This window comes from Panthera onca, chromosome B1, assembly GCF_046562875.1.
Source record: "Panthera onca isolate mPanOnc1 chromosome B1, mPanOnc1 haplotype 2, whole genome shotgun sequence".
NCBI lineage: Eukaryota > Metazoa > Chordata > Mammalia > Carnivora > Felidae > Panthera > Panthera onca.
The window spans coordinates 9691818-9717149 of record NC_138342.1 but is presented as its reverse complement, the minus strand read 5'-3'; the positions used below and the strand labels follow the sequence as shown (position 1 = coordinate 9717149).

General features: G+C 37.5%; 1 protein-coding gene across 5 annotated transcripts in view; it reads left to right on the top strand.

Annotated features, from left to right (window-relative positions):
* Positions 1-25332, top strand: part of RAB28 (RAB28, member RAS oncogene family) — a 113915-nt gene that overhangs the window by 46340 nt on the left and 42243 nt on the right. For all 5 annotated transcript variants that reach the window (XM_081795493.1, XM_060655423.3, XM_060655425.3 and 2 more), the window contains exon 5: positions 23347-23450. In XM_081795493.1, the coding sequence (XP_081651619.1) occupies positions 23347-23450 (104 nt within the window). The remainder of the gene's footprint in view (positions 1-23346; positions 23451-25332) is intronic.

The window sequence follows — 25332 nt, the reverse complement described above, 5'->3', positions numbered from 1 at the left end:
GACTGTGACCTTATGTAGAAATGGGATCTTTGCAGATGTAATCAAGTTAAGGTGAGTCACACTTTGATTAGAGTTAACTTTAAATCCAATGATGTATCCTTTTAAGGAGAGAGAAGTTTGGACAGAGACAGACAAATGAGGAAGAAAGCCATGTGGAGGTGGACTCAGAGTTTGCAGCGATGCAGCCGCAAGCCAGGGAATGCCAAGGTTTGCTGGAAACTTCAAGAAGCTAGGAAGAGGCAAGGCACCGTTGTTCCCTGTAACCTTCAGAAGGAGCACAGCCCTGCCAGTACTTTGATTTCTGACCTCTAGCTTCCAGAATTGCGAGAGAATGAATTTCTGTTGTGTTAATATAAGCCACCTAGTTTATGATACGCTGTTAATGGCAGCTCCTGGAAACGACCAGCCTTTAACTGATGGGGAGAATGGAAGAAGCCCTGAGGTTTTGGTTTCTTCTGGATGTCTCTTAACTTTTCTTTCTTTGACCTAAGACTTCATATGATGTCAGGCTGCCTTGACATTTTCATTGGCTGGTGGGTAGAATGTTTCTCCCCACTTTTAACGGACAAGGCATCTCTTCAGGATTCTCGGCTTCACACTAGAGTCTTGGTACTAGATTTCTCTCCGTTTGCATCTCCAAGCACGTGAGTTTTCTTGGCAGGTTTTAGAAAAGCTGACTGCAGCACTTAGAAAGGATGGAATCTCCCTTCCCCTCCTGGTGGGCCAATGTAGAATTAGTTTAGAGTCAGTTAAAAGACTGATTTTATTATTTTATTTTTTTAGCATTCTGTTATAAAAATTTTCAAACACAGAGAAGTTGAGAGAAGTTTTCAGTAGACACTTGTATACTTACTGTCTAGAGCAAGGGTTAGTAAAATTAAAAAAAAAAAAATTGGGAGGAGAGAGAGAGACAGAATGTGAGTGGGGGAGGGGTAGAGAGAGAGAGAGACACAGAATTCAAAGCAGGCTCCAGGCTCTGAGCTGTCAGCACAGAGCCCACATGGGGCTTGAACTCATGAACTGTGAGATCATGACCTGAGCTGAAGTCGGACGCTTAACCGCCTGAGCCACCCAGGTGCCCCAAGCTTTTTTTAAAAAAGATCCAGATAGGGGCACCTGGGTGACTCAGTTTGGTTAAGCCTCCGAATTCAGCTCAGGCCATGATCTCAAAGTTTGTGGGTTTGGGCCCTGCATCAGGCTCTATGCTGACAGCTCAGGGTCTGGAACCTGCTTCAGATTCTGTATCTCCCTCTCTCTCTGCCCCTCCCCTGCTTGAGCTCTGTCCCTTTCTCTCTTTCTCAAAAATAAATAAACATTAAAAAATTTAAAAAAAAGGAAAAGATCCGGATAGTAGATATTTTAGCCTTTGCAAGCCATGCAGTGTTTGTTACAAGTGTTCAACTGGCCCATTGTAGGGCAAAACCAGCCACGGATGATATGTAAATGAATGTGTGTGGTTGTGTTCCAATCAAACCTTATAGATGCTGAAATTTGTATTTCATACTTCACATTCATGTCATGAGTTATTCATTTATTTTCAACCTTTAAAAAATGTACAACCATGTTATTAGCTCATGGGCCATAACATAAACAGGTGGCAGACCACATGCGGCCCACCGGCTATAGTTTACTGACCCCTGATGTAGAGTTTATAATGACTGTCTTGCTGTTTTTGCTTTACCACATATCTGTTCATCTGTCCACCCCTCTATCAGTCTAGCAGTTCAGCTACATTTTGATGCATTGCAAAATAAGTTGCAGACAGTGCTCTTTAAACCTAAACATTTCATTGTATATATCATTACTTAGAGTTCCTTTTTTTTTTTTTTTTCTGGTGGTGAGATTTAATGACAGTGAAATGAAAAAAATTTCAAGTACCATTTGTTGCTTTTGACAGTTCACACACCTGTAAAACCTAAATCCTTATCAAATACAGAATGTTACTATCCCAGACGAGCCCAGTCTTCCTCACTGACCTCCACACCCCGCTGCAGCCATCGTCTCTACCATGATGCAGAAATGAAAGAAGCAGAATTGTAGCAGCAGCCCCCAGAAGGCAAACAGGAAGAGACTGGAGATGAGAAGGACAGGATGCTTGCATGTTTTATTTTTTGCATTGTTCTTCATTTTTTTAATTGACTCTTTCTTGAGAGCCAGTAGCTCTGTGGCCTCACATTCATGTTTTTGATTCCTTACGATCTATAGATGCTTGCTTCTTCCTTTTTAAATGTGTAGATAGAATTGAATAGTATTAGTAGCTGATCCGGGTTTTTAAATGTATGATGAAAGCCAATTTGGATTTTCTTAGCAGTTGTTATGAATGTGAGGACAGATCTCAGGGCTTGCAGTATATTTCGCCCTGAACATAGTGTATTGGTAGGATGTTGAAAGGTCAGGCTTAATTTAATTTAGATATACAGGCAAGCAATAGCTGAGGCACCCCCCGTCCATTTTGAAGTTGAGGAATTTCTTTGCACCGATTTACCACTGATTTCCCAATCTGTATAGCTGTCTTTCACTCTTTATATCTTTGTAAAATTTGAGGTTATGTGGAGTTGCTGATCTGTTTTCTCTCTCTGGTGGTCACCTTGGCTGACGTGAAAATGTTCTCCCAAATTTCCTTCCGTGTTTTGTTTTGGATAGCACTGGTTACATTTTGCACAGGAAGTGACAGGCATGCTGCATGCTTTTTGTCTCTCGTAGGGTCAGTGCTGAGTACCAGGCACTGTGTCAGCTCTCTTACAGTGTAGTGTCCCTGATTTGTTTGCTCACGTTGTAGTTATAGGATTGCACATGGTTTTCTTTCTTTCTCTCTCTCTTTCTCTCTCTCTCTCTCTTTCTCTTTCTCTCTTTTTCTTTCTCTCTTTCTTTCTCTCTCTCTCTTTCTTTCTTTCTCTCTTTCTCTTTTTTTCTTTTTTTAATGTTTATTCGTTTTTGAGAGAGAGAGATTGAGACAGAGCTCAAGCAGGGGAGGGGTACAGAGAGGGAGGCACAGAGTCCAAAGCAGGCTCCAGGCTCTGAAGTGTCAGCACAGAGCCCATTGTGGGGCTCAAACTCATGAACTGTGATATCATGCCTGAGCTGAAGTCGAATGCCTAACCCGCTGAGCCACCCAGGCGCTCTGGTTCCAGTTTGTTCTTGTGTTTATCAGTTCTAGCTCATCCTCACAGGTTCCAATTTGTCTTTGCTTCTCTTCTTATCCAGTTCCCTTGCTGACTGCTGGTCTGGCTGACCTGTAGTGACTTCAGGCTCAAGATTAGATGCAGAGGCAGCATACTGCACCTACTGCTCCAAAAGCTTCTGCACCCAAGGTCTAACTCCTACAACAAATACTTCTTCTTTATCACCAGACCGGTTCTGCCTCTTTGATCCAACCCTGATTGATACACTTTACCCGTTCTAGGATTCATATAGAAACCTTTTATATTAGATCCCGTACTTAGAGAGTTGTTTCTACCAGCTCATTTTATCTTCCAGGAATTTTTTTCTCTTCTACTCTTGGCACCTTTTCCTTATTTTTTAAAAATACTGCTATGTATTCTCATTTTTAATATTTCATCTGGCATATTAATGGTACTTTGAGCCTTAAATAACAGTTTGGATTAAAAAATCCTTATTGTGCTTAAGGGCTGGTTTTAAAAACATTTAACAAGCATATTTTATTTTATTTTTTATTTTATTTATTTAAAAAAAATTTTTTAGTGTTTATTTATGATGGAGAGAGAGAGAGAGCATGAGCAGGGGAGGGGCAGAGAGAGAGGGAGACACAGAACCTGAAGCAGGCTCCAGGCTCCAACCTGTCAGCACAGAGCTCGACGCGGGGTTCGAACTCACGAACTGTGAGATCATGACCTGAGCCAAAGTCAGACACTCAACCAACTGAGCCACCCAGGCGCCCCAACAGGCATATTTTAAAGATAGTTGAAGTCTTTTTTTACCAAAAAGACTCATGTAACAAAAACATTGAGCTGGGGAAGGTACAAAAAACCCAAAGAAGTCCTCACATTTAAAGGGTCTAGAGTGAGACACAAATGTCACTTTAGATCAGCTCTGTGTGGCAGAGGCATAATGAAACATGTTTGACAACTGACATTCAGACATAGCTTTGCATTATGCTATAGCCATATAATGTAATGTGATGTGATGATCAGCATAAAGTTTTCTTTTTGGCAACTTTAAAGTTTGAACAGCTTTCAGTGACATGTGATTGATTCTTCATTGGAATTGGCTTGCATATCTTTTTTTTTAGCATGACTATTTAGTATCAGAGGTTGAATGTTTTGACTTTTGAGGTTGACTTCTTTGTTGGCAATAGAATTGTTTCTGACCACTCAAATTAATTGATGCCACTTTTGCCCCACATGAGATCTTATTGTAATGCTTTATTTTTTTCCAAGACACATTTAAAAGACAATGTAGTAAATAATTATTGAATGAATTGATTCCAAACGGGGAGATCTGAAAATATTATTAAATTTTAATAAAATATATTGTTAAATATTAGTGGAGTAACTTCATAACTTCTTACAGTGCCATTGATGCCAAAGATGCCATTGATATACTTATTTAAAAACTCATTTTTCCGTACATTTATGTCTCATTGAAGTTTTAGCATAGTGGAGTATTTAATATATGTCACTGTGTAATGTGTTCTAAGGCATTGTTATAGTGTTATTCTAGAGTTATTCTACAGTTACTATGTAACAGATATTTTGTAGAATTTTAAAGTAAAGAATGATCATTCCTGGGTGGCTCAGTTGGTTAAGCGTCTGACTTCAGCTCAGGTCATGATCTCACTGTTCATGAGTTCGAGCCCCGCATCAGGCTCTGTGCTGACAGCTTAGAGCCTGGAACCTGCTTTGGATTCTGTGTCTCCCTCTCTCTCTGTCCTTTCCCCACTCATACTGTCTCTCTCTGCCTCTCAAAAAATGAATAAATGCTAAAAAAAATAAAAATTAAAAAAAATTATCGTTACATACTAGATTTAGAAAATGTGGAAAATGCAGAAACCTATGAAGACAAAAAAAATATCACTCATAATTCTACCTAACAGAACCAACCACTTATTAATATGTGCATGTATTCTTTCAATCTCTTTCTGTATATGTATTTTTTCACTGACGGTTTTAAACCTATGTATTTTTCTTGAATGCAGACCTGTTTTTTAAAGCTGTGTTTTGAAGAGCTACCTAAAATTTTTACTGATTGGATGCCTTGTAGGTTACTTATTTTTCTATTTATGATTATTTCTTTGTGATTATTTCTGAATTCAAGAACCATGACTTCTATAATGTTCACTATTATAAGAGAGACAGTGAATCAAGAGTCCAACTTAAATGAATAATAGATCCCAGTAAACTGAGAAAGTGATAAGAGGAATGGAAAGAGGAATGGAAAACTCTTATTAGGTTCTCTCACCTAAAAAGCTTTAATGCTTATTCATTCTAAATTCTCAAGGTGTAATCTTCATTTATTTTTGAAATAGTGAGTATTCTGAAAAAGGGGAATCAGAGTTCAGTAGTTTCCTTTTCATTGCTCTCCCACGATTACAATATTCATTAAGAAATCTCAGAATTTTATCCATAAATATTGATTGCATTACTGATATGTAATTAGCAGGAAGGCTGTCAGCTTTTCTTATTAAAAGTTTTTCTTTTAAAAGAAGTCTGTTTTTTGATAGCCTCAGAATCAGATGATTCATTAACATAAGTAAAGTTACCTATCTAAAGATACACTGTAGTTTTCAGTTGGATTTTCTGTAATCTCTAACTTACAGTATAATTCATATAGGCTGACAGCTTTCTTTTGCCTCTTTTGGGTGTAAACACGTGTGTTTATTGTTTCAGCTTCATAGAACATATTGCACCTATGAGAGATATTTCTGAGATTTATGTTTTTTTTAAGATTAAAAAAAATTTTTTTAAATAATCTCTACACCCAACATGGGGCTCAAATTTACAACCCCAAGATCAAGAGTTGAATGCTCCACTGACTGAACCAGCTAGGCACTCCTCTAGGGTTTAATTTTGAATAAGAAGTACCCTGTGCTGTATTTGTATGTATTTGAATGTCTTTTATTTATTTTTATTATTTTAATTTTTAAAAAATCTCTATTTATTTTTTTTTAGAGAGAGAGCACAGGGGAGGAACAGAGAGATAGGAAGACACAGAATCCGAAGCAGGCTCCAGGCTCTGAGCTGTCAGCACAGAGCCCAATGTGGGGGGCTTGAACCCTTGAACCGTGAGATCATGCATAACCTGAACCTAAGGCAGACACTTAACTGACTGAGCCACCCAGGCACCCCATATTATTTTAATTTTTTTAATGTTTATGTATTTTTGAGAGGGAGAGAGAAAGAGAGTGAGTGGAGGTGGAATAGAGAGAGAGGGAGACACAGAATCCGAAGCAGGCTCCAGGCTCCGAGCTCTCAGAGAGCCTGGAGCCTGATGCAGGGCTCGAACTCACGAACTGTGAGATCATGACCTGAGCCACCCAGGCACCCCTGTTTGAATGTATTTTAATGCTAGGATGTATCATTTAGTTACATACCCCAGTAAAAGAAAGACTGATAGTTTTAAGTCAGATAGTCTTAGATTTCAGATTTTGCCTAGGTGGTTTGTATCCTCCTCAGCCAGAAGATTTTCACTGAATCTTCCAATACAAGCATTGACTTCTCAAATATGGGTTTACATTTTTATTAGGAGACACAGATTTTCTACACAAAAATGATAAATTTTTTGAAAATGAATACCTGAATGTAGAGTTTTAAGAATCTTCAGAAGTGTTTATTAAATCTTACTTTAGAATTTTTCTGTAATTTGGGACTAGCCAAAAAGTACAGAGTGGTCTGTTCAGTCGTAACAAAAAAAAAACCCAAAATGGCAGGTGTCTGAAAACAAAAAACAAGTGAGTGCTGTTAAAACTTATCAACTGAATTTGCCCGTTTTAGTTTCAGTTTAAAAACGTATTTTTTTATTTAAAATTGAACACCAAAATGATTGTATAATTTTGTTTCATTTTTTATTCCGTCTTCTTCCTCACCACTGCTACATATAGCCATAGAGTTACACCTTGATCCACCAATATATTGAGACTGGACTGAATTCTTTGTCAGTGGAGATTAGTGTTTTCTAGGTTTGCAGTTAAGCTCCTTGTTTCTTCGGGATCTCTTTTTTTTAAGCATTAAAAATTACTGATCACTATTCTGTATTTAAGAATTTATACGAATTGATTAAATTTTACATTTAATCTTAGGTTCGGGAGTGAAATTTTCCTCTTTCAAAGAAGTTTTCTGTTAGGAATTATCTGTATTCTTGCTTATTGACATTTGGGCTAGCACCACCTTCTGAGAGTTTGTTATAGTTTAATATCAAAGTCAAAGGGACATTTTATAATTAAGAAAATGCTTTCAGCTTTTATGAGAATTAAATTTTTTTTTCTAAAATCAGTTTGGTTAAAACACATGCTGATGACCATTAAAAACAATTGTGTGTTAGAATTTGACTGTTATTATTGTAAGTATTTGCACACATTCAGTTTCTACTTACATTTAAAAGTATCCATTCATTCATGCCTTTGCTGTACCAAGCACAATGGTGGAGGAGCCATATGATAGTGTTGTCCTAGAGTGATGTGCTTGGCACACAGGGGCACTTTACAGCAGAAGTAAATATGTAAACAGAATCTTAAGGGATATGTCTCATCCCTTAAGGAATGTACCGTACAGAGAAGGCCAAGAAAGACCAGTCCAGGACTTTAGAAGCTAGGAAACAGTCTGAAATATAAGGGAAATTTACATTTGTCCCAGCTGGAAGTTAGGGTGTAAGGCAAGGAGAGTTGAGAAACAGAGATAATGTTTTAAGGAGTTTAGATTTTCTCCTGAGAGCTACAGAAGAGTGATTTGACCAGTAGTGTAGAGCAGGGGTCAGCCAACTATGGCCCATATCCTCTTTTTGTATGGCCACTAGCTAAGAATGTTTTTTATATTTTTAAATGGTTGGAAAAACATCAAAAGAATGATATTCTGAAAATTATATGAAAATCGACCATTCATAGTTTTATTGGAAGAGAGCCACACTCATATTTTACTGTGTTTGTGGCTGTTATTTTCACCACAAAGGCAGAGCTGAGTAGTTGCTATGAAGAACGTATGACCCACAAACTCTAATATATTTACTGTCTGACACTGAACAGAGAAAAGTTTGCCAAAACCTTGTCTAAATACATAAATTAAAATATAAAGATATTCAAAATGGATAAAGACACAAGGACCACTTATATGCTATCTATAAGAAACCCACTTCAAATATGAAGATATAGACAGGTTAAAAATAAAAGGAATGAAAAAGATATATTCTGCAAACACTAATCAGAAGAAAGTTGGAGTAGAAAATTAATAACAAGGAATTTAGTTCAGGGATTAAAAAAAGATATTACATAATATTCAGAGGGTTACTTCACAAAAAAGTAATCATAATCCTTAATGTGTATAAACCCACAAACGTAACTTCAAAATACTTAAAGCAAAAACTGATAGTAAAGAAAAATAGGCAAATGAACCATTGCAGCTGAGATTTCTCACTACTGGCAAGACTTCTCACTGCTCTCAATACTGACAGGGCATATACCCCGTTAATCAGTCAGGACATAGCGACATGAACAACATTGACCAGCTGATTGGTGTGATGGACATTTATGGAACATTCCATCTGACAATGGCAGAGTAAATGTTGCTTTCAAGTGCACACGGAACAAGACATTATATTTTGGCCTATAAAAAAGTCTTAAAAATTTAAAAGAATTGAATGTGTTTACTGTCAATAATGGAATGAAACTAGAAATCAGTAACAGATATTTGTAATATCCCCAAATATTTAGAAATTAACTCACTAAGTAACCAATGGGTCAAAGAAGAAGTCAGAAAAAATTAAATATTTTGAATTTAGCAAAAATGAAAATACTGCATATCAAAATTTATGGGATGCAGCAAAGTGTTAGTGTTTAGAGAGAAATTGTTAGCATTGTTAAATGCTTATATTCGAAAAGAAAAAAAAAATTTCAAAAAATCAGTGATCTAAGCTTCCTCCTTAGAAACTAGAAAATGAAGGGCAAATTAAGCCTAAAGCAAGCAGAAGAGAGGGAAAAGTGAAGGCAAAAGTAGAAATCCAAAGCAGTAGAGAAATCTATGAAACCAAAAACTGGTCCTTTGAAATCAGAGCAGTAAAATCGATAAACCTCTAACCAAACTGAGCATGAAAAAAATAAGACACAAATGACAATATCAGAAACAAAAGTGAAGAATTTACTACACATCTTGCAGGTATTATAAGGAGAATAAGAGAATATTAAGAACAATTTTACTTCCATAAATTTGGCTACTTAGATTAAATAAATTCCTATAAAGATACAAACTACCAGAGTTCATTTGAGAAGAAACAGGTAAACTGAATACTGCAGAAATCGAATTCATAGTTTAAAATGTTCTCACAAAGAAAACTACAAGCCCAGATGGTTTTACCTGTGAATTCTACCAACACGTATGGAAGAAATAATACCTGTTGTATATAAAGTCTTCCAGAAAACCAAAGAGGATATGACACTTCCCTATTCACAACAGCAGCATTAATCTGGTACTGAAATCAGGTAAAGACACTATAAGAAAACTACAGACCAATATTCCTCATGAACACAGATGCACACACAAAAAATCTTTAACAAGATACTAACAGTGAATTTAGCAATACACAGAATAAAAAAGATACTACGTCATGTCTAAGTGGGGGTTTATCCTGGAAATTCAAGGCTAATTCAGTATTCAAAATCAATTAATATAATTTGCTCTATTAATACGCTAAAGGAGTTAAAGCCGTTTGATGATTTCAGTAGATATCTAAAAAGCATTTGATAAAATTCAACATCCGTTTTAACTCTGAGCAAACTACGAATGAGAAGGAACTTCTTCAACCTGGTAAATGGAACTTATGAAAAACCTGTAGTCAATATCATACTTAGTAGTCACAGGGTGAATACTTTCCTCCTGAGATCAAGTACAAGGCAAGAATGTCTCCTCCCACGACTCTCATATTCAACATCATTCTTAAGGTGTCCTGGCTATTGTAAAACAGTAAGAAAAAGATATAAGATGTACAGGTTAAAAATGAAACAAAATGACCAAATTCTCAGATGTGATTAACTATGTTGAAAATCCCTGTGTTGAGGGTCACTCTGACAGTGTGGAGCCTGCTTGGGATTCTCTCTCCCTCTCTTTCTCTGCCCCTCCCTTGCTTGCTCTTTCTCTTAAAATAAATGTAAATAAACTTAAAAAAAAAAAAAAAAAGAAAGAAAATCCCTGTGTTGAGAACAGTGTATAAGCATAAAGAAGACCCAAATAAGAAAAATACTGTATTCAAGGATACAAAGGCTCAGTATTATAAAATTGTCAGTTCTTCTCAAATTGAGTTATTGATCCAGCATCATTTCAGTAAAAGTCAGATGGTATTTGTGTGTGTGGTGTTTAAGTAAGCCAAATCTAAAATGTATGTGGAAGAGTAAAGGACCAAGAATAGTCACTATGCTTCAGAATTAGGTGAGGAACCTTTGCCCTGCCAGTGATCAAGACTTTTTATAAGTAGCTTTTAATAACGACAATGTGGAGTTCATTCCAGGAAACACAGTAGAGGTACTGGCAACGAAGCTCACGTAAATGGAACTTTGATGTTATTTTGAAAATGGTCTTGGAGACCTTGGAGAAAGAGTAGAGTGTTTAAGTAGTCCTAGGACAGTTGTTTACTTGAAAACGAAAATGGATCGCTATGTTATTCCCATACACAAAAAACTGTTCACTTGGAATGAAATGTTAATGGCACAACTGTTTATTTATTTATTATTAAATTTTTTTTCTTCTTTTTTTAATATGAAATTTATTGTCAGATTGGTTTCCATGCAACACCCAGTGCTCATCCCAACAGGTGCCCTCCTCAGTGCCCATCACCCACTTTCCCCTCCCTCCCACCCCCCATCAACCCTCAGTTTATTCTCAGTTATTAAGAGATTCTCAGTTATTGAGAGTCTCGTACGGTTTGCCTCCTTACCTCTCTGTAAGTTTTTTTCCCCCCTTTCCCTCCCCCATGGTCTTCTGTTAATGTTTATTCATTTTTGAGAGACAGAGAGAGACAGAGTGCAATGGGGGAGGGGCAGAGAGAGAGGTAGACACAGAATCCGAAGCAGGCTCCAGGCTCTGAGCTGTCAGCACAGAACCTGATGCAGGGCTCGAACCCACAAACTGGGAGATCATGACCTGAGTCGAACCGACTGAGCCACCCAGGTTCCTTGGCACAACTTTTTAGAAGAAAAAAATAAAGGAATTTCTCTCTTACCTTGGTACATAGAAGGGTTTCTTAACCAAGATGCAGTTAAATATTGAATATATCAACCACATAAGATAAACATGTTTGCCTCTCTCAGGTGACACATTAGAGAATTCAAAAGATGAGCCACAAACTGGGAGAAGGTATTTATAATAAAAGTAAATGACAAAAGGTTAGTATACTTTACAAATATATGAGGAAAAGACAACTCACTAGATAAATGGAAATAAAACAGAAATAGGGATTTCACAGAATAAGAAAGACAAATGACCCAAAGAGGTGAAAATAAGTGCAGTCTCATCACTAAGAAGGAAATGCAAAATAGGACCACAGGGAAGAAATAAGATACAGATCAAGAAGCCTCAGAATAACAGCGATGGAGACATAATATGAATCTATAAGAATTCATACTCATTACTGGGTGGATTATAAATTGGTACAATCGCTTTGAAAATGACTTGGCGTTAATCTGTGAAGAACATTCATAGACGATGCTTGGTCTTAGCCAAAAGGCCGAGAAGCAGTGAACATTCGTAGAGTATGATTCAACAGTTTTACTCTGCCGTGTATCTCAGACTGCTTCCCATGTGTGTCAGGTGACGTGTACTGTGAATGATCACAGTGCTTCGTTGTTGGTAATAGCCAACAACTGGGAGAAGCTTGCGTGTCCATCAGTGGGCGGAAAGATCTCTAAGTTGTGTTGTGTCCGTCTAGAGGTGTCCTCTGTGGCGGTGAAAGCAAGTGGACTGTTCGACTTGGGATACCATGCCTGAAACGACGCGGTATGAGAAACAGACCGTCTCGGAACACTACACGTGTGAAGGGCAAGTTGTGCGGGAGTTGAGAACGCAGACTCTGGAGCTGGATTGCCTTGGGGTGGAATTCTGGCTCCCCTCCTCGCTAGATGTGTGTCCTTCCAGAAGTCCTAAACCCTTTCCGTGCCTCACTTGTTTCATCTGTCAACGACGGTAGCTGTGAGGATGAACGGATACGATACAGGAGTAAAGCACGTGGAAAACTGCGCTGCTTTGTGTATGTTAGCTGGTCCGACTGCCCTCTGTTCTTTTACTGTTTCCTTTTTGTTGCTATTTGAAATGATGTTCTTTCATTGCGCCTCTCTCAGTAGATCTAGTCTGTGGTGGGGAATTGGAAAATATAAAGAAGAATTGGATAACCATAGTGTCATTGCCAGTTGAGGCAATTCTCACTGTGGCTTCTGTTCTTTGCAAGATCCCAGGGTATGCTGGTATCTAGGCAAGACAGGTACACTTTTTTTTTTGTCCCATGCAAGTCTATGTATGAAAGGCATAAGTGAACTTGGACCTTATTGTGTCTATTATACCTATCTATTACATATATATCATGCAGAATTTTGCACACAAACCTATATAGTTCTGTGCAGGTATGCGATTCCCTAGTGAGAATTCCTATGTAGAATGTTTAAAACGTGAATTGATTTCCCAGTTCCCTTAGGCTTTTGGCATGTGGGCTAATGCTAATCTTCATGATTTATGCACACATGTTCTAGAAAGCAATAGTAAGTTGTAGACAGCCACAGATGTAGAAAGATTTACTTACTCTGTGGTGCCGTGTTCTCATTTCGACCTATTATTTCATTTTAGCATGAAGTTAGAGGAGAAGTAGTTATCCATTATCTATCGCCAGAAAGAATTTAGGTGATCTAATGAAGCTAAATAAGTTGAGGAAATAATATGAGTTCTCACATACTCCCTCCTGTCCTGTTGATTCTGGCTGCTGTTGGTGTTGGTCTCGTGACTCTACGGAGTTCATGTTCCTTATCACTTCAGAATTCTTACACGTTGCTTTGTGATACGTATGTGACTACAATACAAATGCAATGCAAAGGGATTAGGCAAATTCTGTAACAATATAGAGAATCTGTGAACATGCTGCAGGATTATTAGAAGCAAAGTAAGTAACAAATGAGGCTCTGGCAGAGTCAGGTGGTAAATAATTGAAGAGAAAATCCACAGGACTCATGGCGCATATAGGAGGTCAAAAGAATAGGCTTTGATAAAGGATTGATCAAGGTCCTTGGGAAAAACTATGAAAACTGTCAGTGTTTTTGCAGCAATGAACCTTCTTTATGATCATATGAAAAAATAGGTTTGAGGAAAAGACTGTCATGATTATCATTTTAATAGGAAGTTTTATATAGTGAGATCTACGTACATAAGAATATGTAAAATCTACGTACAGATGAGAGAAGAGCCATTCCCGGGTTGGGAAACAGAGCATTGTATTGCCAAGCACCCCAGAGGCCCATGAAGTGTCTTTATCAATCCTCTTTCTAGCTCTGGAGGCAACTATTATCCTTCGTCCTAATCTTTTCCTTGCTGTTGTTTGTGGTTTTGTCATCTGATGTTCTTCACCGGCATCACTGTCCTGGGAAGTGTGATGTGCAGGCAGGTCCGCTCCTTGTACTGTCGAACAGATGCCAGCGCTCAGAGGTCCGGCAAGGCTTAGCTTCTGGTGTCTTCAACATTGCGGGACAAACCTTAGCTGCCACTGCAGCCCAGGCCCCGTGACCCCAGACTGGGATGCCCTGGCTCTGCCACTGGCCAGAGCTGACTTAGTCTCCATCCCCAAGGTCTCTGGGACTTGGTGAGACATCATTACCTGATGTCTCCTCTCTGGTGCCCCACAGCCGGGACTGCCGAACCTGACGGAGGGGTGTGGGGCGCCCGTGTGGGGAGCCCGGTGTGACTCAGGCACTGCTTCCCTTCCACCACCCCTCCCCCGTCCCCCCCTCCCCCCGTAGGTCATACTACTTACTGCCGCCTCTTACTCCAGCCCAGCCTCCCTCTGCTGTGCCAAGGCAGTGGCTTTGGTTATTTAAATAAAAAGGAAGTGGGACTGGAACTCAAAAAAGAAAAAAGAAAGGCCAACATGCAAGTGGACGCATGCAGCTCAAACTCAGTCCTTCGAGGGTCCACTGCGTATTATTTTAGACACAGTTGATCCTTTTATTTCTTTTAAGAGCTTAAAAATGTTTTTGTCTTTATTCAACACCAACTTTGTCAGTGGCTCTTGTGTTCTGTGCTTTCCTGTGCTCATCTGCTTTTGTTTTTAGCTGCACGTAACAAAAGAACCAAATTAGCAGGTCTTAAGTAATGAGTTTGCCATCTCAGTGTATTTGATTTCATGAAATCCGAATTTCTGTGTTTCTAAAGCATCATGAAACAATTGAAAGGAAAATCGTAACCTGAGGGGAATGTTTGGAACAAATTTGGCAAATGTCCTTATCAAAGAAAGTGCTTATACACATTGATAAGGTTAAACACTTAAAACACAGTAGACAATGGAAAAGAAAGGAAGAGACATTTGATAAATAAATACAAAAACTAGTATATACACACACATACATATATATATATATATATATGTACACCCATATAAAACATCTAGTGTACAGGAAAAATGGTAAACTGCGTTGAGGTCTTTAAATTTCTACTAGAAACTAAAGTAGTTTCTTTGATGACACCTTTTTTCTTTATCTGTGGAACACAGTGATTTCCAGGCAGTTATGTTTTTTTAAGAAGGTTGGTTTAAGAATCTACAAAGTCAAGTTCTGGTAATTTTTTATTTTGTGGCATTAGCAATTCTTCTAATACAGTATGATTTACTGTGTCATCAGAGAAAGACAGCATTAGAGAGTGTACATGGCAGGGTAAAATTAAACACATGCTCACAATCAAATTAATGTATTTCATCTGTCTTCAACTAATAACAATCTGTCATGTTATCTATCTGAGTAGGGGCATAAACAGTTTATTTTGTGTTTGGAGTAACTTCCTGGAGGTAGTTAATGTGACAAGTAGTTTGTTTGAATTGAGTATAACCAGATCAACACTCTAGATGTTTCCTTGATACCCTAAAAATTACTGTGAAAATCTGTACAAGTGCTGTGTTTCTATTTTGCTTTTACTTCTTTAAGTTAGACAGCAACATATTTTACAGTCATTTCACGGAGAATATTCTGTTTCTGCCATCATATATGAACTGAGGGGCAAAACCAGTTTATCCTTTTAATGCTTTCTTTCCACTGATAGGGAAGAGACATTAATATTTAGCATATATATAGACAATAATAATTAGCATCATAGAGCGCTTTCCCTTTTTGTAAAAACCTGTAGTAATACATTCGGGCTTGGATGAAAAAGTCATATTCATTATAGAATCTGTTTTTATATCATGTTGAAAAATGAATATTAGGAAAATAGGAATATTGTAAAGTTTCAGACCAAAATAAAAAAAAATACTATTATGTTTTTTAGATTTTAAAAATCTTAAAATTTTTCATCACTTAGTCTCTTATCAGTAGCTCTGATTATTATACATTTGATATGTTTTTTTTAATATACCTAGTTTTTAAGCTATTTATTACATTTGGTACTATAACTTTGAAGACTGCTCTGTTCATTATATCAGTAATCCTATTGGTAGATGTAGTGGAGGTCCTGAATAAGGATGCCTGAATGCCAGTAAACAAATAGGACTTACAAAGAGAAGTTCTCACATACTTGACTAATTAATATTAGTGTGTGTATTTTAGAAGTCAAAATATATACATATTTTAAGCACATGTAAATCAAATTTAGTACATTATTAAAGGTATTTTACTTGTCATATTTGGGCTAATCATGATGGATCATTTTTAAACATTATGTAATTTCACAATTTGTACAGCTGCAAGTACTTTGCAAAAGACTTTATATAAATCAAGTGCTAAGGCAAAGAGTATCTTAGTTTATAATGTTGATGGGCTCAATTTTATGATTTACTGTTAGTAATGAATACTTTTAAAGTACTAATAAGTAGTAACCAGGTATTTAATAGTTTACTTTTTTATAATGATGAGAATTTAAAGTTTGTATATCTATATTCTTTTAACTAAATCTCTGTTAGGTTGATGTTAGATAAAATAAGGAAACATCATCCCCAAGGCTGATGTTCATTCTTCTTTGCAAGACATTGAATGGCTTGGTTCTAATTCTGGTGCTACTGACAACTAGCATTGGGTCTGTGGTTAAGTCACCGTGAGCCTTGGTTCTTTTATGTGTGAGTTAGATGAGTGCTTTACCTATTTGCCAGGAGTGTTACCAGGTCCGAGTGTTTTGCAGATTTTGAAACGGAGTTTAGATTGTTTCTGGAGTCTCGTAGAATGGTTTCTCTCTGTTTTTGCCCTCCCATCCTTTCTCCTCATCTTTTCTATCCAAGTAATTTTTTCAAAACACAAGATCACATCGTGCCATGGGCTATGACCCTGCAAGGGCTTCATGTTGCTGAATTTGGCTCCTATCTTCCTGTTACACATGCCACATGTCCCCACTCTTGATCATTATGTTTCTTGGTTTTCCTCAGTTGTACACATTTTCCTCTGTTTGGTTTTGTCCTAGTTCCAGTGACTGCAACATTTCTCTCCTCCAGCCTCCTCTTAGCCTGATTGGCTTGTTCTCATCCTTTATGTCTCAGATGAAAGAGGTCTCCTATAGCCATCGTATGAAACTGTCATCATTACTCTCTTGGCTCCTGTCACTCCCCATCTGCTCCTCCTCCCCCAGTGAGTCATCTGTAGGTTGATTAATGTAGGATTGTTACAACTTTGGGGAGGAAGAATCATCAGCTGCACATGTGTAACACTTGCCACCTTCTATTTTGAAAGTTACAGATAATGGTAACTATTTCCATATACAAGCTGGCTAAACGGAAAAAAAATGCCATATTCATCAGATCTGTAGGAGTGCACCCTTTTTTTATCATTTGTAATTTTCTTTTGAATGGTCTCTGAATTTGGAAGCAAGGAGTTGTCACTGTATAGTGAATGGAAGTGCTTTGAACCCAACAGGGGAAAGATGAGGGTTTGCTAATATATGTCACCCAGAGGGATTTCCTTTTTGTGCCTATAGTTTTGCTCAGGTGGACTGGAATACATAAGGTAAGATGGGTGAAAATGTGGCTGTGTAGGTGGAACCTTTATGTGTATGAACTCCTTAGCACCCCATACAGGACCCTCATGCCCCAGCCCTGCTGATTTCACCAGTTCTTGGAAGCCAGGTTCTTCCAGATGCTCATGCACTTTTTTTTTTTTTTTTTTTTTTTTTGCTGATGTTGTTAAGGAATGTTCATCCTCTCTATCCCCAAGGTTGTGTGATTGTTTTTTCCCCTCATCGTTTAGGAGGCAACTGAAGCATCATCTTCTCTGTGACATCTTTCCTAGCCCTCTGAGCAATTCTAGAAATTTCATTTCTCTTTTCTCTTGCTGTACCTTGTCTTATACAGACCACTATTGTTCTCTTGGTCTCAGAATTCCATTGTATAATATCTGTCTACATGTGTTTCTCTTAGCCTTCCTAGCAGTTATAGCACTTACAAGGTGCTCAGTAAATAATTCACGAATAAATGAATGGATAGACAGACCATAATACACTAATACTTACTGAGTATGTGCCAGTCACATAGTATGCGCCTTACCATGTACCAATCAGTGCTGCATGTGCTTTATACGTATTTCCTTATTTTATCTATCACAGTAACATTATGAGGTAGGTATTGTTATTGCCTCCTCTTATAGGTGAGAAAACTGAGATAAAGGGATTGATTTGTTCAAAATTCCACAAGTGGTAATAGAATAGGAAATCAAACCTAGGCAGTCTGGCTTTGGAGACTGCATTCTTTACTTACCATGTCTTACTTCTTGAGGTAAATCAGTGAATTTTTGAAGAACCACAGTTTTTTTTTTTCTCCCCTATATTTGCCTTAGTGCAAACAATTGAGAATTTCAGAAAAGTTATTTCTTGTATGAGAGTAGTTCTTATATGTAATATATCACTCCAGATCAATAAAATAGTAACAAAGATCATCTACTGGTGTATGAATAATTTTTTGTAATAACTCTTTATGATATTTGATGTGATGTGACTTATTAGAATAATTGTTTATTAAACATCATTTACTTCTTGTTACTCATAAAATCGGTCTCTGTATTCTAATATACAGGCCACTTTATCCTGAAAGTTACCCAAGTGGATAAATTTTGAACCATCACATCAACTTATGGAGTTAGTATTCCATTGGAATTAGGGCCAAATGAAGGATGAAGTGACAACTTTAGATTCAAGATTGGGTCTTGAGTTGTTAGCTCAGTTAACTAATGATTCAGGACCCAATACCTAAAGACCCATTATCTATCTACCTTATCAGTAAGGACTGGAGGTGGGATAGGTGACCTTGTTCATATGCCTCTTTTCAGACCATTCTCCTTTGTCTTCCCTAAAACCCTTAGATTTGAATATCAAGCCATGTGATTATACCTCTTGCTACTTGTATTTGTTGGCCTTATCAGCCAACCCCTGCCTGAATCATTCCTTGGATTTCTCAGAGAAATTTCACCTGGGTTACAGTCACACCATTGCTGTCACTGTCACCATTCTTGGTAGTTTCAGTATCCATATGGACTGTCCTTGGTCTCTCATGTTCCATGAATCCTTTACCTCCAGTCATCTTGCCCGCGATCGACACCAACAGAGTTATTCTGAAGACCTAGTCATTAACAGTTTCTGAGCTTTTCCCATAGTATTGATACTAATTTCATATATCCCAATCTGTCCATTATCTCCTGTCTTTCCAACTCAGCTTCTTTAGTAACTCAACTCCAGTAAGTTTTAGACCCACACAAAACCTTAACATCAGTTACCAATTACATCTTAACAGTTTTCAATTTCCTGAACCTCTCTTTACCCAACTTGGATTTCACGCTTCATCAAAATAATCACTTCCTTACGTTTACTGTCCTCAATTTACCTGGCCTTCTTTGCAGTAATTGTACGTGGTACAGTTTCTCTGCTTAATTAGTAAGTAATTTCTCTGCTTGAATGCACCCCCACCTATGTAGCTGAATGTGGCTGGAACAAGACCTGTAATATACTGTGTCTCATCTTAAATCCAGGTTACTATCTGCAAGTGATTTCTCAGAATCTCTCACATCCCACATCAAATCCGTTAGTATTTTGTATTTACTTTTTATTCCAAAAATATATTGAGAATCTGCCCTACTTTTTATCATCTCTACTGCTACCAACTAGAGTATTGTCCAAACTACCATCTTCTCTTTCTTATATATATATATATATATATATATATATATATTTTTTTTTTTTTTTTTGACAAGATTAGAGGGAATTTTATTGCCTTACATAACTGAAAAACCCAATAACTATGCTGTGTTCAGGTGTGGTGTGATCCAGGGACTTAAAAAATACGTACAATCTCTGCAACCCAGTCTCTCTTAGCTCTGTTTTCTTTCCTGATGGTTTTGTTTGTTTGTTTGTTTGTTTGCTTGTTTTCTTAGATTTTTACAGTAGCTTCCTCAATGGCTTCTCTGCTTTACATGTGACTCTGTAGTTTATTCTCTGCAGAGCAGCCCATATTAACCTTATAAAATGTGACCTGCACACCCTTTGTGATCTGGTTCCTAGCTTTTTAAACCTCATTCCCTACTGTTTCCCTTTCTTGTTAACTCATTTCAGCCACTCTGGCCTCCTGGCTTTTCTTTTACTGCTATGCATAATCTTCATTTAATGCCGTTGTCCTTACAGTTTCTTCTGCTTGGAAGGCTTTTCCCAGATTTCCTTGCCCCTTAGCCTTCTGAAGGTCTTTTGCTTACCTGTTTAAAATAGTACTTCCCCTCCTGTGCCCTTTATTTTTCTCCATAAGATCTATTAGCAGTTGCCATACTATGTTATTTTATTTGTCAGTCTCTTGCCTTTACTAAAATGTAAGCTCCTTGGGTCCCCAGCACCCAGGACAGTGCCTGGCCATAATAGGCACTCCTATATAACCAAATGAATGAATGATCAATAAAGTGGCTGTCCTTAGAAATTGTTAAGCCCAGGGGAGCCTGGGTGGCTCATTTGGTTGAGCATCCAACTTTGGCTCAGGTCCTGATCTCACGGTTTGTGGGTTCAAGCCCTGTGTTGGGCTCTGTGCTCACAGCTTGGAGTCTGGAGCCTGCTTTGGATTCTGTGTCTCCCCCTCTCTCTGCCCCTCCCCTGCTCACACTCTGTCTCTCTCTCCTTTAAAAGTAAACATTTAAAAAATTAAAAAAAAAAAGATTGTTAAGCCCATGTTTAAGCAGAGTTGTAGTGTGGTTGAGGTGAAAGGAATTGCACGTATGTATGATGTTAATGCCTTTGTCCTTCAGTTGCTTAGATATTGGAAGGATATACGCCAGAATGTTTGGGAAATGAGTATGTATTACTGTTATTAGGAAATTTTTATTCCATTTTCAAAAATAAAATATGAGAACTGGAAAGATGATGTAGCTCACTGAAGGACATAAAAGAAATTAAACGGTAGCAGTGAGAGTATTATCGCATGTATGATAGATGACTACTGGATAATAATCTTAAGGATGCTCTTAAAAGTGAAGAAAGGAAAGATTTTAGCATTGTCTCACCATAACTTTATCTTCAGGGTGTACATGTCTGGGTTATTTAGAATTAAGTATTCCAGTAACTGTGTCCTCTTCAGGGTTGCCCACTAAATTCTAACAGAACAGAGGAAAACTTTGTGGTGAAGTTCTGTGAGGGCCTTTTCTTGATCTGCTGTCTCCTTTGTCAGACTCTCAGTTATTTAAAATAACGTTTCTGATGGTCTTTTATGTTCTAAAAGTAGGGTGGTGGCTTTTTTAGGACCTGGATTGTGTATTTTTCTTTTTGTCTTTTCTTTCTTTTTTATTTTTAATGTTTATTTTTGAGAGAGAGAGAGAGAGACAGAGACAGAGTGTGAGTGGGGAAGGGGCAGACAGAGAGGGAGACACGAATCCGAAGCAGGCTCCAGGCTCTGAGCTGTCCGCACAGAGCCCGATGTGGGACTCGAACTTGTGAGCCGTGAGATCATGATCTGAGCCGAAGTTAGACAGTTAACTGACTGAGTCACCCAGGCGCCCCATGGGTTATATGTTTTTTATCTTTGGGTTCTCACTGCCTCCCACAGTGCTTGGTGTATAATAGGTACTCAATAAATGTTTGCTGGATAAATGTTGCTGCTGTTTTCAGTTGACCAGTGATAGTACTAGTTTCTCATGGTTGTCTTCATTAGGAAAAAAACTCGTACTTGGGTGGTTAATTCCCCAATGCTATAGATAAATGTAAGTGGTAGTTAGGGAGTTGGGGGGCAAGTGGTAGGGAGGAAGAAAGAGAAAGAAAAAACAGAATACTGATAAACTATTCCGTTTGAAAAGACAAATGCACACACACATTAAGTGACAAACTTCATGTTTGTTTCTTTTTAATTGGACAGTGATTTCATTGGGTAATTTTCTTAGTGACATGATTTGTTCTTACTCATGTTGCATTAGGAAAGCATTTTAGCCTCAATATTATGATAAACTAGATGTATAAATGTCAGTGCTAATAGCTCAGTATTTTAGTCTTCTACAAATTGATGCCTGTGGTATCTGGACATTTTTTGGCTTGTTCTTGTAAATAAGGTCTCGGTAATGTTTAAGGAACAGCACTTGTGGCCAGAAAGGAAAAAAGCTCCACATTATCCAAGCTAAGCAGTGTAAATGGGACTCAGAAATCCCCCACTAGATCAGGAATCTCCTAGAGAAAGATCTGTTGAGCCTACAAACTAAAGACCTTCGATATAATATTAAATAAAGCCTTTTACGTAGTATGAGAGCATTTTTTAGTTGATAATCAATTGCCACTATTATGTAGGCTTAGTAGATTTGCAAATTTACAAGTTTTTACAAGTCAGTTGGGTCCCTTCCTCAGGAAATCAGTTTAAGTTTTTTTTTCCTATATTGACTCAAAGAGCCTAGTTGTCCTTAAATCCTGTGAATATATTTGCCTTATAATTTGACGGCATTGAGTCAACACCCTTATAGGGTCTGTAGTGTTGTAAAAGGAGAAACTGTTCAATAAAGGATCACATTTGAAAAAATAGACTGTGCTGGATAAAGCCAGTATTGGCTTTGGTACCGTGCTTTGCTTTAAAGTACCTACAACTTTCAAGGAAATAGTCGTTTGCCCATTACTTTCAAAATGTACACTTTAGATTTGGAAAGCAACTGAGCTGTATCTTTGTGAAATCAAACTGTGGCTATAAATAAAGTAAACATGCAACAAAATATTGTTATCTTTTGGCATAAAATTAATTTTGTATTTGTGTTAACATTAAAGTTTCTAGGGATTATAGAACTATTGTAATTATTAAGGTAATTAAGTTGTTTCAAACTAAATATGCTTGGGGAAGTGCATCTTGCTTTCAATTACAGTGACCTTTGAACAACATGGGGGTTAGGTGTGCCCATCCCTCGTATAGTCGAAAATCTATGTATAACTTTTGGCTTCCCCAAAACATAACCACTAACAGCCTGCTATTGACTGGAAGGCTTACTGATGACATAAACTGTCAATGAACACATTTTTTATTCGCTATATGTATTATATATTCTTTCAGTAAAGTAAGGTAGAGAAAAGAATGCTATCAAGCAGGTCATAAGGAAGAGAAAATACATTTAGAGTACTATACAGTAGAAGTCCACGTGTAAGTTCAAACCCTTGATGTTCAACAGTCCACTGTAATCATTGTGTTTAAACATGTGATGCCAAGATGAGATCTTTTTTGTGTCTCATCAGTGTGCCTGAGGCTGTAGATAATAGGAATGAGTACTTTCCGTTTTTTGAGCACTTTTCATGTGCTGGTCATTGTGCAATGTTCATGGAGTCATTCTCAAATAACTATATGAGGGAGGTCTATTTGTTATTCTCTGCTTTTAGATTTATAGACTCAAGCATAAAGAGGTTAAAGAAATTGCTCAAGGTTACACAGATAGTGTCTAAGCTGGGATATAATATTGGAAAGTAAGTCACACTTAAACTTGTTAACAATGTATTGATTGACTCTGATACTGAGTTTTGTTCTGTTTGTTTTTGTTCACTTTTCTAGTTGATTTGGAGCATATGCGAACAGTAAAACCTGATAAACATTTACGGTTTTGCCAGGAAAATGGTTTTAGTAGCCACTTTGTCTCAGCAAAGACAGGAGACTCTGTAAGTAAAATAATGAATACCGCATATTATAAGTGATCTTTTGTTTATTAATAATATTCATAGGAAGTATACTTCCCAGACATAACTTTTGGAACAAATTGATTCCTGTTGAAGATATAAAATAGATATAATGTTTAATTGGTCTGTATTACATTTGCAATTCATTTAACGTAATTTTATGGATATTTTAGGGAATTTAAAAATATGAGAGTTAAAAAGAACATAAGAAAAGAAAAAGAACGTATAAATCATACATTATCTCAGCATCCAGAGGTGACCGCTCACAACCTCATATGATTCCTTATAGTTTTCTTTTTCTGATGCGCACAAATACTCAACATTACTGCTGTTGCTGCTAGCGAATTGAACTCACTGAATGCTTGCTTCGTGACTGCACTGTGGTTCTCTCATTCTCTCGCTATCTCTGTGCTAAGGATGAGTCCTGGAGAGATGATGTAATGGGGTCCAGGGTGCACAGCTAATGAGTGGTGGGGATAGGATTTGTAAACCCAAGCGGTGACACTCCAGCGTTTTGAACTGCACTAAACGTTTATTTAAAAAATTAAGATCATAATGTAGAAATAATTTTGCATTTTACTTTTATTTAAAAATGTATATGCAGAAAGTTTTGCCATGTCACTTAATATTACTAAATAGATTTAATAATCCATACTACCACCAACATTTGTATGAGTGCCATATCATGGCACTATTTTTTAACATCCAGGATTTATGTATTTACTTTTAAATCTTTGTCAATTTGGTAGGCAAAAAAAAAAAAAAAAGTATTTTCCTATTTTAATTTCTTTGATTGATCAAGGTTAAACTTTTAAAGATTTCATTATCTATTTATTTTCTGATTATTATAGGAACCCTTTTCCCCAAGATAATGCAAACATCAGCACATACCCACACACGCCACTTAAAAACATACAAAAATCAGTACTCCTTGGTAAGTCTATCCATGGGCTGGGCTTCTACTCTCATTTATCTTCCTTGGAGTCTTTTGTCATTTTGGAATTATTTTAACTTCCAGTATTTTAGTTTGTGTTTAACCACTCAGTATTTTTTGTGTACTTATGTTGAGCCACCACTAAAAATCCTCATTATTTTCTTTTTAAATGCAACTTTGAAGTCGTTTGTTCTTATGGAATCACTTTGACACTTGTAGTCCTCTCCATCTAGAGGTTATTCCCCTCGTCGCTTGAGGAGTTGCACTCCTAATTTACTGTACTTTTCTCTAATACTACCTTGGTCATAATCCTCGGTGGTTCCATGTTCTTTGTCCTCCACACTCCACCTCAGCCACTGGCTCCCATGCTCTGTCATTACAAATCACTGCAGCTCTTTTGTCATCTCTGTCTCAGTGTCAGACCTCCTAATCACTGACCACCCTCCCATCTTTCCAGCTCATACCCCTGACTGCCCTAATCCAGTCAATCTGCAGTCCAGGCAGGACCCGTAGACCCTGATCTGAACATATTTTTAATGTTCCTCACCTCCTGTCATGTTCTCATTTTCCTCTTTTCCTAACTTAAATCTCAGGTGCAATCAAAATTATGGCCGTGCATATGCCCTTAATTCCATTTCCCCACTTTGAGAGTATCAGACTCACTTGGCTAAGTCTTCACTCTGGTTTACAGCAAGCCCCCACTGTTTTGTGGCCGTACCCAAGTATTTGAACAGAGGCATGCTGGCTGTTTCACTCAAAATTCATACTCATCAACCTGAGGTAGGCCCTTAATGCTGCCCAGTAATTATGCCACGTGTCCCTAGACCATGTCTCTGCTGCTTACCTAGGATGAGCTGTTGACTGTTTTTATCACTTCTCTTCTCTCCTCAGATCTTCAGCATTTCCTCGTCCATTCTCTCTGCTGATGGC